The sequence below is a fragment of the Eutrigla gurnardus genome, assembly GCF_963514095.1.
Source record: "Eutrigla gurnardus genome assembly, chromosome: 15".
Taxonomy (NCBI): domain Eukaryota; kingdom Metazoa; phylum Chordata; class Actinopteri; order Perciformes; family Triglidae; genus Eutrigla; species Eutrigla gurnardus.
This window is the reverse complement of record NC_139938.1, coordinates 6,568,747-6,582,621: the sequence shown is the minus strand read 5'-3', so window position 1 is coordinate 6,582,621 and position 13,875 is coordinate 6,568,747. Positions and strand designations below refer to the sequence as shown.

Genomic DNA, 13,875 nt, shown 5'->3' with positions numbered 1-13,875 from the left:
AGAGAGAGAGAGAGAGAGAGAGCTTGGTTGTCTTTGGATGAGCGTGAAGTTGCTGCTGAATGCAGTTCAGAGGGACTTTGAAATGGAAATCTCACTGAGGCGCAGTGAGCTGGGGGCAGTAGAGGGATGTGAGCGTGAGACTGATGATACCATCTCCTTTGACAGGTTCCCTCATGCTTACTGTCAGACAAATCTCACTCAGCACTTTCCCCCGCCCAATATCTACATGCAAGTGCTAACAGATACATACAGATCTGCTCTGACTGAATACAGAAACAACAAACAAGATCAGTAATTACACGCACAAAAAGTGTAAACACGCTCACACAAATAACGTCAGGGCAGAACAGGGCAGAATAACTATCTCCTAACCCATTTTAACAGCTTCTATTACTCCAGGGCATTTAATCAGGAGGCAGTGCTCATTTAGTCAGTATTCATTAGTCAGGACTTGTCGGGTCAGAGACGCAGCCTGACATGACAAAAGATTGACTCATCTCTATTGTATTCAGCAAATGTATGTCTTTGCCTTTTACATCAACAGAGAAAGACAGACACAGACAAAGAGGGATGCTGAGGCAATCCACCAAACAACAGAAGCAGACCTGACTCTGTTTCCTCCTGTCTCCCCGCCTGGTTCCCCATGTCGGTCCGCTCTGCGACTCCCACTCTCCACACTGGGGCGGACTAATCCAAGAATCCGTGGCTGTGGGAGAGAGGTGTGTGCGTTTGATAGTCTCTGTTCAGCAGCCACGACCAGCGCCGGTCAGTCACACAGAGAGGAAGCCATAAGAGACATAAAATTCTTCTTCTTCTTTGCTCCTACTAGGTCTTCTTTTCTTTCCTCCACTCCTTCCCAGGACTGTGTGGGCGACTGTGTGTATGCATGTGTGAGGAGGCAGGCTGCGTGTCCTGTCAGTGACGGACTGCGAGTGTGTGTGTGAATGTGTGAGAGTGTGCGTGTCCTCCAGAACGGTGACAGTATGTCACGCCGGCAGGCAGGCTGACGGGAGGGTGGGCAGCGTCGTGTGTACTTCATTATTGCTGTGATGACTGGAATCAGCTCAATGGGGGAGTGGCTTACCAGGCCACACACACATACACACTTGCACACATTAACACACCTCCTCCCACTGCTGCCAGCCAGTTTACTCTCACCAACGCCAGATGAACAATGGTGAGATGAACCCTCCCTCTCACTGGTACTGAAAAGACGAGAGAGTGTAAGAGCGAGAGAGCGAGAGTGAGAGGAAGAGGGCAGAGGGAAGAAGAAAGGAAAGAGGAGCAGGAAGAAAGGAAAGGCACTATTTGGATTTTTGGCAGCGGGTGACAGTGCAGCTTTTGTCTTTTCTTGCTAAGGGAACTTAGCAGCCTGGGACCTCACATAAAGTCTGTTCCTACTCCCCCCTCACAAAATCTGCAATTTCCCACCAAAACTTCATGCATGGAGAAAGGAGATGCTGGTCTCAGGGATAAGAGTCCAACCCAGGCTTGCAGCAGCTCACCCAGCAGGGAACAATAGCATATCTGTGTATGTGAGCGTGCCTACATGTGTATAAAGATGATGGGTGGTGTGCTAGTTTTGGTGGGGTTGCGTGGGGCTCGTGAGGATAAGGCTGTTTTTTTCCTCTGTCCTATCTCATTCACATGTATGCACGTGTTAAATCATTAGGATGGCATGAACTACATGGAGAAACTAAGATGTAAGGGAGAATGACTTTCGGTTATTGTGGTCAATTACAGGAAAATTGCTGCCATTAATTACATAAAAGAAAAAGATAGTTATAATTCATCTATGGGCCAAAAATACATTTGTATCAGTTATACCAGTTGCAAGAAAACACCTGCCCAGGACTGCAGTTGAAAATTAATTATTTCATGTGTTCTGTCCCAGTAACTCTATACTGTTTCAATAAAAACAGGGATTGAAACAGCATAAACTGTTCAAGAGAGCATTTATTCAACCTCAGTTTACAGTAATACAATGAGATTCCACAATGTCACCCTATCAGAGTGTCTACAATGCAGTAAACTGTCCTATAAGAAGCCTGTTAGCAAAGAGCACAACTCTGTATGAAGTACTATTTATCAGAAATCAAAATCCATCTCCACTGCGTCATCAATTTATTAAAGCCACACTTGACACAGATAACCATTGGTATTTTTAGTCGGATGAGCATCTCTGTTGCATAAGTCTTCCAGAGCTACCAGAAGCTGTCTTTTCATTGACTGCTGAAAAGAACCATGGAAATAAATGCAGAATAATGCAGAAAAATAAAGCAAAGCACACTTAAAGAAGTGTTTTTGTTCAATATGTATTAGATGCACATAATACTCTAAGATCCAGCCTTAGAAAAATCCCCAATCCCCAATAGCTGTGAGGAAAGCCTCGGGTGCTACATGACAGGGCCAGGTTGAATATTCAATCCTTTGAAACATTACTGTACGCGGACACTTCCAAGCCTTTTTACATCTTATGAATGTTGCATAAACTGTTACGGTACGTTTTCCTCTTCCTTTCTTAATATTCTCCTCTCCCCTCATCTCGGAGCAGCACATCTACCTAGGTAAACAAACATGCCTCTAATCCAGCTAAGAATGTTCTCCTCACCACAGGACGTCCATCTGTGTGAGCCCAAACAGGCCTCTTTCAGGATCTGGCAAGACCATTTTTCTCTGTCTTGCATATTTAGGGGACTTTGGGGTCACAAGTTGAGAGGAATTTAAAACTTGATGCCAAAACTCTGGTCAACAAACTTAAAAGGGGCCAGGTGTGTTTATGTCCGAGTTGATGCCAGATGCGTAGATAGTGAAGTAAAGCCATTTCCGCTCGCCATAATCCTTTTATACACAGTATGCATAATAAACGGAAGAGTGCACTATCATACTGTATATACTGTAGAGTACATTTAAACTTGGACAGGGCAGTGTAGGGGACAAAAAAAGGTGTGGGTAATTCTGCATGCATATTTGTGTGTGCCCAGCTGCATGTACATGCATGTGCTTCTTTTTACTGCCCGTGTCAGTTTGTGTCTGTCATGGCTGAGTGCTGATGCAGGCTGAGGTGTCCCTGTGGACTGAGGCGTGTTTGATTAATCCATCTGACAGATATGAGGAGCTCAAGGACCATACATCTCTCTCCTCCTCCCTCCCAAACACTGACACACAGACAGACGGGGCCCCGCTGGGACCACATGTTACGGCTGGGTCTGGTGTCTGAGATGTACACACACACACACACACACACACACACGCTAGTGCTCTGCTTATCTTTAACTGTGACTACTAACTAAGGTCACTTGTATCATGAAAACATCTTCCCTCTGAATTTGGTGCAATGGGGAAACTGTATGAGCTGTAAGGGGATTAATACGGAACAGACTGTCATAGTCCATCTGGTGCGGCTGACAAACCCGGTATATGATGATCAATCTTAGAGAAACTTCATGTCAATCACTCACTGACAGCAGATCTTTCACAGAGCAGAGGGCTGGAGGTTAAGGAAAAGAACGTCCTATGTCTGACTGATGGCTATTTGGGGAATGACACAGCAAAAAAAACTCTTCTTCTGTAAATCTTCTATTTGACATTCAATCAGAATGGAAAAAGCATGAGATGCATTTGAATTAGAGTTTAGTAAACTGCATGCAACAATACCGGTAGTAGAGGGTACTGATGAAACTTTATCTAAAGTAGTTGTGTGTGATTGCATGTTACTATTCTATGTGTGCAATCAAGTACAATGTTCCTCATAGGTGAACAGGACGAAAAAGTGATGTTTCTTGGTAAAGCTAAACTCATCCTGGTCATTCACGTTAATGGTCTGGCTGAGGGAGAGTTATGAGGTGACAGTATTGTGCCGACACATGTCACTCAGGAGAAAACAGCATGCAGCAGGACCAATGTCTGTCAAACTGGCAGCCGCGTGTGTTTTCAAATCTGCCAACTCGTGATTCAGCTTTAAGGCAGAAGGTGATACTAGATGCTTCAAACATACACACGTGCAACAAGGAGTTAATTGCGATCTAGTGCAAAGGAAAATATGATTAGAGCAAAGCAGATTCCTTTGGGGATCAACCAGAAAATACAGAAGGTGGAGTCACAAACATTTAAATGGTCCATTTTAGGTCCCAATTGAACTAAGTATGATATACTTTTGTACTTAAGTGTAATTTTGTATTCTATTTCCAATGATGGGCTCCAAATGGATCACATAGAGTACATTGTAAACCTATTTATTTCTAGTATAAATGTATTTACACAAAACAACATAATTTGAGTCTTTGTTATCCATTAGGATGCCAGTTCTGCTGACACTTCAAAGTCACAGAAGAAAAAGTATTCAAAGTCACACAAATTTGGGCATTAAAAGGGCAACTCCATTAATTTTACGCAAAGTCTGCTTATCGATCTCATGGAGTAAAATTGCAAATGTTTCATTAAGTCATGTTACTAAAGTCGGCGGTTGGAGTTGAAAATAAGGACATCTGGGGATGTGGAGTCAGAAAGAAGAGAATGCTACGAGACATCCGTAGCCTGCTCCTCATCTCTGCTTAGTGACTCAAGGCTACATTAGCTGCTACTTGCATACCACACCCTAATCTCCATTGCAAGTTTGGCAATGTTATACAAAACCGAGGCTAAATCTTCTACTAACGTGCAAAAGGTTAATTGTTACACGTTTCTACAGAGGGTGAAGTTTCAGTAGAGCTAGATTAATGATATTTAACAATTGTGATTGTTGTGGGATCTTGATTCTTCAGTGAATCAGGCAAAGAAATACTCACTGAAAGATATTTATGTTAAACTCCATGCACCCAAACATTAATGATCAATGTGAAAGCACTGAGGTGCCCGTTTGTAAAGTTATGCCCTGCAGTCACCCCCACCCACCAGGCTTGATATTTATAGAGTGTGACTCTTATCTCCTTCTGTCTCTTCTCCTTGCCCACTCCACAGGGACTCTCTCCAAGTGAAAGCTTTACTAAATTATTGATGAGGGGTTCTAAATAAGTCATCGGGACGAGGCTAGGTTTTAACCCGTTGTCTGACAGCACGGTAGAGTTGGTTAAGTGCCAAGTGGGATAGGGGACGGACTCCATTAGCAAAAATAACAGTTTTGACTCATTAGTACAGCATGCTGTGAGGGCAGGCAAGGGCGGGCTCAAACTGTCAGTCAGCTGACCCTTTTAGCCAATAGTGTATGTGTGTGTGTGTGTGTGTGTGTGTGTGTGTGTGTGTGTGTATGTGTCATGAACTTGTGTACCACAAAGTGTTTTCCAAGGAACCCTTACTGTTTTAAAGCCTTCATTCAAGCCAACTATGATCTGACTTCATTCTAATAACGCCTAACAAAAGTATAGCTATTGTGCTTGCATCTTTTTTTTGTGCTGAACTCTTGTTGTGAAGTCTTTTAGAAAGACAAAAGCCTTTTATCACGTACGATTAATGATAACAGTGAGATCTTTCATTTGTATAACGAAGCCCATCACTGCATAGCTGGTGTCTAGTTGGAATTGGAGATGGAAAATGTACCTTGAAAATATTTCCAAAGATCCTAATAAAAGTGACAATCTTGGTTGAATGTAGTGTAGCACAAATTTAGCACAACGCTGTTTCCATGGCTCCATAATGTGCTGCAGTATTTTTAAAATGACACTGATTGGCAAAAGGAGTCTATATTGTTGGTGTATTTGCTTTTCCCTGCATGCACAGAATCTGGAGGCACATCTGACCCAGTTCTGCTAAAAATTGAGAAAATAAATGATGCATTTAATCACTGCAGTTGTCAAACCCACAATTAATTATCCATGATAAGCTAAATAGGATGTGGGGGTGCAACTACAGTATAAAACGAAATGACATACTGTATTTGTTGTTGGATAGAAATGTAGTGCAAATGATGGTGCGTTGCTTAATAATCCAGTTAAGTCCAATCAACCTAAAGGTTTAATATAGAGGAATTTTCAAAAAACAATGCATAGACTGATACAAATATAACACCTCTCCATCATCACTTATGACCTACTAAAATGTGTGGCAGTGTCTGTAACAACCAGGGGGCAACCTCAGCTTCTGTAAAGTGATGAAGCCAACGCTGAAGTGCCTTAAACTTGCATTCTCTCTACTGGCCATCAGGGGGCGACTCGAGTTGGGGTGCCGCTTGTGTTTGTCAGATATATTCACTTCCGTGCACTTGTTGCAAAAAATCCAAGATGGCACCAAAATGCCAAACTCGAGTCAACGTAGTCCACAAACCAACTGGCTGATGTCACGATGACTGCGTCAGCTCCTTATATACAGTCTATGGTATAAACTTTGGAGGGGCCCTCTGCCTATATTTTTCTCTGCTCTTCATATTTTACTGTCTTTAGGAAAAATAATTATCATTACTAATTATTTATTAATAACTAGTATTTCAGAATCAGAATTATTATTTCTCTGATTCACTGCTTCATTCTCACATCGCTCCCTCTCTTCATTCACTCTATATTTCTCTCTCCCCCAACACATGTAGGAAAGAGTGGCCAACGTCGAATGCTGCGTGTTTACAAACAGCAACCGAAAAATGTAATATATTATACCCTTCAGTAAAACTCCTCACTGAGGATTCTGCCATGCGTCCACAGTCTAGTCACAAATATACTTGGGCCTCTGAGAAAAGACTCAATTACTGGCTGACGGGTATGACGCCAGTCCTGCTGCAGTGTGCCTTAGAGCCGAGTAAGACCTGATTGCTTCTTGCCAGTGCGTCATGTCGCATATCTGGGGAGAAGCCTGATCTGTGTATGACCATCCTGACAAACACTGATGGGTGACAATATCACCAAAAACAGCCTGAAGACACATCTCAGTATATGAGTGAATATTTTTTGTCCCAAAACGTCAAAAAGCTCATTCTGAATTCTGGAATATTCACTTCACAGAGACTTTCAACATGTTAAGAGTGTAACATCTCCATATCAACAAGTTCAAAATACCACGGGTCACCACCCCAATCTATATTCAAATCATGGCATTTCCCATGTGTTGATATTTCAGCAGAATTCTCTGGTCTGGCACAGTAACTTAGACTTGAGAGCAGGAGGCTGAATGATGACACTGCTTGCTTGCATAGTTTACCACTGCTGCTCTTTCAGGTGTCAGATTTGATTTTCCACTTCCTGGCTTGATTTTTGAGACCTGTCTGGCATATCCATTCATTGTCTGTTGTTATATGTTTTGACATGCACTGAGTCCCAATCCAGGCGCAGAACAATGCAGCTTGCCTTATGGGAACATTAAATAGATTAATCATGCTTGAGGACATCAAATCATCATTATGTTTTATGTGAACACATAAATAGGAAATAAAGTTAGTTTGAAACTAAACACAGAGGATGCCCAATCACACCTATGCCTATTTTAGAGATGTTTTTTTAAGACCAATAATTTGGTTGGCTTCTGGAAACTGGCTAGCAAAACGTATCATGATTCCTAGCAATTTGACAGGATCAGCACAAAATGATAATCTGTCCGTGTGTGAAAAAAACAAAAAAGGCTGGGCGAAATCACGGCCTAATTGTGTTTGAAAGAATCAAGAGCCTCACTTGGCCTTGGTTTCTCTGCTCCTCTGGGGTCTTTTGTCAAGTGGAATTAAATTATCTTTGCTCAGCACAACACCCCTTTGAATGAGAATTTCACTGGAGCACAGCATCTACACACTGTGTGGATGGCCTACCAAAACAAACAACTATCTCACAGAGGATTTTCCAAGGATGTGCTTGGAACATTAATTACTGCAAACAAATCCCTGTCATTATCTACCACCATATTTGTCCTATATGTAATACATGTTTTGCTATCAGGTCTATTTGTAATTGTTTACAGTGGGACGCCTTAATTACAATACCACCGAATACAATAGATAATAGCAATACTCCCAATGAGTAGGAAAGTGTGTGATTCACTCAAAGGAAATTAACCTGGATGGCATGAACCACAAGTGTCCAACAACAGCAATGTGTTCAAATGCAGGTGGCACCAGCATTTGTCCAATTTGCTTTAAACTATCAGCATCTGACGTAATAATCAAGTAGCTTTAAGACTGTTAAGGATCTCCACATTTCTTCTGGTGTTCTCCTGCAACACCCAGAAGGCCTTCATGTGTGCTTAATGTTACTTGAGAGGTTACCTCCGAGATTCTTTATCTGCCACACCTATACAGGAAGCCGTAAACAGCTGAACACCGTAGTTAGGGAGATTAATAATGAAGCAATTGGAAAAGCATCTGACAGCAGGGTTTCTTTCACTGTGTTGACTATTAGAATATTACAAGCCTTGAGTTAAACACTAGCTTTTTTAGGAGCAGCATATTGCAGCCATGTGCGAATTAATAGATCCCATTTTTTTATTTGGGGTAGATTTTTGCACATGTGGTTATTAGGAAAGGGGCTAGAGGAGCTGGAGAAGCCATTCTGGAAGTCACATAAATGTAGATAACATTGGCCCATGTTTCACGACTATTCACACAGAAATCTCACCTCCAGCCATCAAATGTAAAGACTCTGCCTGATGTCAGGCCTGGGGACATACCTGTACTCAGGTAGGTTCACATTCCTTTCATCTACTAGGGGATCGTGTATTTCTTGGTTGCTAATATAGCTGGCAATGAGGCTCTCCTAAGACCCCATCCTGAGCACGCTTTTTGGGGGTTTTGGAAACCATCGCATTGCACTTTTGGCGAAGAAGTGCCATATTTCCTGTCACACAGCAAAACAAAGACACATGCAGTGAGAGTAGCCCAGACCGTGGTGCTGGATGCTTGACAGGAGTATGTAGAGCGGGGCAACACCCACTTTAGCAAACAAGTAAAAGGGGAGGTGATGCTGAATCCCACCAGAGTGCTGGTCGCATGACTCCCGCATCGTCCTGGAAACACTGCTGTAGCAATTAAAATGGGGGTCATTGCAAGGTTATGCCAGCCTGCAGAAGCCATGCAGCCTGCAGACACCATTGTCCACCCAGAACAAACAGTCACCAGTTCCCCTACTGTTCTCCAGCACCTGCAGGAGCTCTATGGCCAGAGTTTCATCAAGCAGCTCCAACTAGCACAGTTGCTGAGCACCAGTGGCAGTGTGTTCTCCACTGGTCCCAATGACCGAACCAACCTGGTGCGGCAAGACATTATGATCTGTCCTGGCATCCCAGTCAAACAGCCATCCCGCCGAATGTTGTGGGAGAAACAACAGAAATCTGACCAACAGATGCAACAAAGCTTGGAGGCGAGACTGGTCCTCCGCAGCCAAAGCAGCTAGGCCTTGTATTAACGATCATGTATCATATAATAATAAACACATAGGCTATGTATGATTCAATCCAGCTATGAATGATGAAAACTTGTTACAACATGCTTCATAGAAACATTCTAACTCTTCCCAACCAAAACAAGCCTGTCTCCATTGTGTACAGTTAAGTGGGGATTTATTATAATAAAAACAACGGTAATTGCATGGTTGGTGGTAAGCAAATATTCCGCATTTTAGTTTCACCCCACATGGATAACATCCTCACAATGCAGTCCAGCCACAAAAGCACATTGGATCCAGTGGAAGCGACTCTACAGCCAAGGTGGAATACTGGTTAGTCTGACTGTGCTACTACACACCATTCAGCCAGATGTTATGAAACAACTGCATGAAGTACATTTTGGTGTGGAGCTGGTGTCGTCCAGCTGCAGACCCGATACTTCCGACATTGGATGAGAGAGGAGGTCGCCCTCTGGTGTGGTACCTGACCCAGCCATAATACAGGACTATTTAAAAAAAAATGTACGGAAGCCTTTCCCCTATCCACTGACAACGGCTTTAACTCTGAAGTGCTTCGATATGGAGCACCACCGACACAGCCCCGTGACCAAGGTCTGTACTTTGATTCTGAAGTTTTCCAAAAGATATGGATGCTGTTTGGCATCAATACAAACGCATACCACAACTTTCTGACCTCAGTCAGATGGTCAAGTTGAAACATTCAATACCATCATAGAAAATATTCTCATCACAAAAGCAAAGTGTTGCCATTGGAACTTGCACCTGATGAACCTCTATACAATCATGGCTTACAGAGCATCCAAGCACAGTGACATTTATTGTACTGCCTCCGGACCCTGACACCCGTCCCTTCAGCTACTGAGGATGTCCAGCACCACCAACATTTTCATTCTGGTTTTAGTCAAAGTTGTGGGTAAGAGCACTACAGCAATCACTACAGTCACAAATATCACCTATCGAAACACATATCTATCTAATATCATTGTTGGCAAACATTAATAATGAAACTGACTTGACTCCATAGCTAAAGACCAGTCAAATACACCACCAAGATAATCTGTCCCTCTCTTGTCCACGGATACAAAAAAAGTAAATTTCCCTTATTTGTATTTCTAAAACATACCCTGCTGTTCACACAGCTGAGCAGATGTTGAGTGAGGAGCAGACTATGAATGCTTCCAGTCTCTCAGTTGTTGGACCAAAACCCTGAGAACCTTAGTCCTCGGCCACCTGCATCTCTTCAATGCCAATCAAAAGAGAATAAAGAGATACAAGAAAAAAAGTCAATTTACCACCAGCACCTGGAAGCTGCAACATGCAGCTTTAGTGGTGAACTGTGGCCCTCTGGTGGTCACAAATGGTTAGGTGCACTACTTTCCTACTGTGTTTTTCTAGCTTTCTAGCTTTCCTAGTGTTTATTACGAGGATCTCAAAACCATGATGGAAAATACAGATCATATCCATAATTTGTGAACAAACACATTGCAGATGTTTGTGCCGATTTTCTGCATCCCATTTTTTTTTTTAAATAACAGTGGTAGTCTCCTACCGGACAGGCTGCGGGGGCGGGCCTCTGTTAGATCTGAGATGGCTCCAGTGGTTACTGTCTTCCTCATCCGGGAGCCAGAGGCAGCAGCTCCCAGTGCAGGCTTCGTTAAGGCATCATCACTGCTGGCTCTTTTCAGCTAGAAACAAATCTGCTGTTATTATCAACAGTATAGGTCTAATAATGTTGAATAATGTTCTGAAGTGATTTAATCAGCTTCATCACTTCCACTAGTTTGTGGTATATCACAGTGTGCATGTGACTCACCCTGCTGAGGCGCTGGTCTGAAGCCAGCATGTTGGAGGATCTAGAAGTCTTCATGGCTGTGGAGGTGTTTGTAGAGGAAGATGAGGCAAAAGAGGCTTGCTTAGCCCGCTCCTGGAGTCCCGGCTTGGGCAGCCCCACCTTCGTGGCGCCCGATTTCATCATGGCTGCGTGTCAGCTAACTACACCTGAGAAAGAAATCCAGACAGAGAGAGGAAATGTTTCAACAACAGAATTCTGAATGGTTGTCCTGAAACATGAATGTGCTGCGTATTCAGCCCCTCTATAGCTGGTGGGATGTCCAGAACAGATGCTCAGTATTGTCTCATTGAAGGTTGCTCTCTAACCACTATGCCAGAGGCACCAGTAAGCACCGCTGAAATATGAGCACATGATCTTCCATTAACTTGAAACGCATTTTGAACAACAGACACTGTGAGAAACTGGCCTTTGACTTGTGAAATTGCTGTTTTGGACTGCAAATAATTTGCATTTTTAATTTGCTGACAATGCTACAATCTAGCCTAGATTAAAACAACAGAATAATATTACACCAACACCTGCAAAGTATTCATTTTGACCAAAGCTGAAGTTTCTGCCTCTTTCCATTATCAGGGAGTAGCTAAATCTTCCAAGGAAACTGCTACAGAAGAACACATACAAAAATATTTTAAGCAATAATAACATTACAAATAAAAAACAGATTTAGTGATACACCTGCTATAGATGTGGGTCAAAATTAGAATTTCTCCCACAACTGTATAAAATTTAAGAGGAAGCACAGAATATTAGGCAGTACCACACCTTTGCTTTATATTAATAGGACTATGGCATTTTGTGGCTGTTTTAAGGTAAACAAGCCAAGAGTTGCCTTTGGGGTCAGCTGAGGTTAATCCAGCAACACCATTGGACGACTTCCTGCTAGACTGAGGAGAGTGAAACTCTTGATTTGTTCAAACCAGTGGCACTGACCAATGCACAGATCTAGAAGGCAGTATGCAGCTGGTTACAGCCACAACAGCCATTTCACTGCAAGGAAGATTGTTAAAAAGCAGTAAAATGATGGCTTAATTTTTCCATTTCCAACAGGATGTGGTCACAGAGACTGTTAAAAGGTGTGCATTTGATTTCCAGAAGGAAATGTACTCATCTGGGCAAAGAGGAGCTGTAGGAAATGGAAAGAGGTAGGAGTGCACTTAACCAAGGAGAACGTGCACTGGTAAAGAGCTCTGTTGCTCCCCGATGACTGGCTGAGTCATTGATCAGCTTTGAGGTAACCTGATCTTCTGCCTCTGAGAGGCATCATGCTGTTAATGGGGATAGCCTCTAGTATCTGCAAGCAGGGGAACGAGTTAACCCTTGACATGGTGACAGAGGAGACAGTTTTTCCCATCTGCTCTGAATTGGTATGGCCTACTTATTTCATCCACTGCAGTGAGTGAAGCATTAAATGTGTAGCACAACAGTTCAGAGCAGGAAAAACTGTCCTGCAATAAATAAAATCTGCAGATGACATCCCATGTGTTCTATTGTATACGAGAGAAGGTTTGAGTGTGATTAGGGACTTATTTGATAAAGAACATGCTGCATGCAACTTTTTTGCCATATCTCCCTGCTGGTCCATCATATGATACGAAGATCTCTCTAGGCAAGATCCTGTGACTAACTCCTGCCTGGTCTGATAGTCTAACGTCTCAGCTAGAACCGAAAACCTCCTTTTCTATCAGATTGCAAGGCTACAGCACCACTCTCTACAGTCAAGCACATATTTTACTTCTCAACCTGCATCTCTGTGTATGCTAAATGGGGAAGTGAGGTAACAATGAGGATGTGAAATGAGAGGGAACTAAGCAACAACCTAACATTTTGGAGAATATATATATATGTCATTTTATCTAATCTACTTTATTCCTTGGATCAACACAGGATTAAACTCTGCAAATATGACCTCAGCATAGTCCTCTGTAGAGACATGATCCTCAGGAGCCAGAACTGTGTCCCACTTACTTTACAATGGCCTAGATAGGAATAGTAACCCAAAAGTCTTTGAGAGATAGACAGCTGGGTTTATTTTAAATTTCAAATAGCCCAGAGTTAAAGCACAGAGTGCGAGTTGGGCATCTCCCTGTAACAGTAATTTAGCTAACAAAGATGACCTCAGCCTGCGCGGTCTGACAAAACAAATATGAAGAATGATGACATTCTGGCTTAAACAAGGCTGGTAAAAAGTTAAATATGGACATTTCTTTAAAAAAAATACTAAATTAGAAAACCAAATATAATTTGTAGTAACCACAGAGTCATAAGTAATAGGTTGTCGTCTGCCTTAATTATACTTCTTCTAGAAACAGGAAGATGAATGTGAAGGCTGAATATGGGACAGAGTGGTAACTTTCCAAGTTCATTCTTGCTGTTGGCCTGTACTGTTGAGAGGAGAAAGCACTGGGACTGGGAGTGAAGACCAACTGTTATCAGTTGGGTTCTGGTTAAAACCATCACTCACATATCTGATCTGTGTGCTTTTATCACAAAAGGAAGATCAACACCCGTACATAATGTAAAAAGCTCACCAAATCAGACCAAATAAAAAAGTTTTATAGCTCTACCAATTATTTACAAGACATTCTCAACCACTGGGGTGGGGCTTACTGGTCGGCATCAGAGCGCCATCGGGTGGGCAGTGGAGACACTACCAAATGGATTGATTCAATGATTTTCTTTGTATTAATGGCATTTACAAAGTTCATCAATTTTATA

The 13,875-nt window shown here is 42.5% G+C and overlaps 1 protein-coding gene across 4 annotated transcripts in view; it reads right to left on the bottom strand.

Moving 5' to 3' along the window:
- specc1 (sperm antigen with calponin homology and coiled-coil domains 1) overlaps nucleotides 1-13,875 on the bottom strand; it is a 67,276-nt gene that overhangs the window by 41,260 nt on the left and 12,141 nt on the right. For 2 of the 4 annotated variants that reach the window (XM_084029784.1, XM_084029785.1), the window contains exons 2-3: nucleotides 11,122-11,306; nucleotides 10,858-10,993 (exon numbers count right to left, since the gene is read on the bottom strand). In XM_084029784.1, the coding sequence (XP_083885910.1) occupies nucleotides 10,858-10,993; nucleotides 11,122-11,283 (298 nt within the window). In that variant the 5' untranslated portion in view covers nucleotides 11,284-11,306. Of the gene's footprint in view, nucleotides 1-605; nucleotides 1,003-10,857; nucleotides 10,994-11,121; nucleotides 11,307-13,875 lie in introns of those variants that run through there. The other 2 variants (XM_084029786.1, XM_084029787.1) reach the window with 2 other exon arrangements.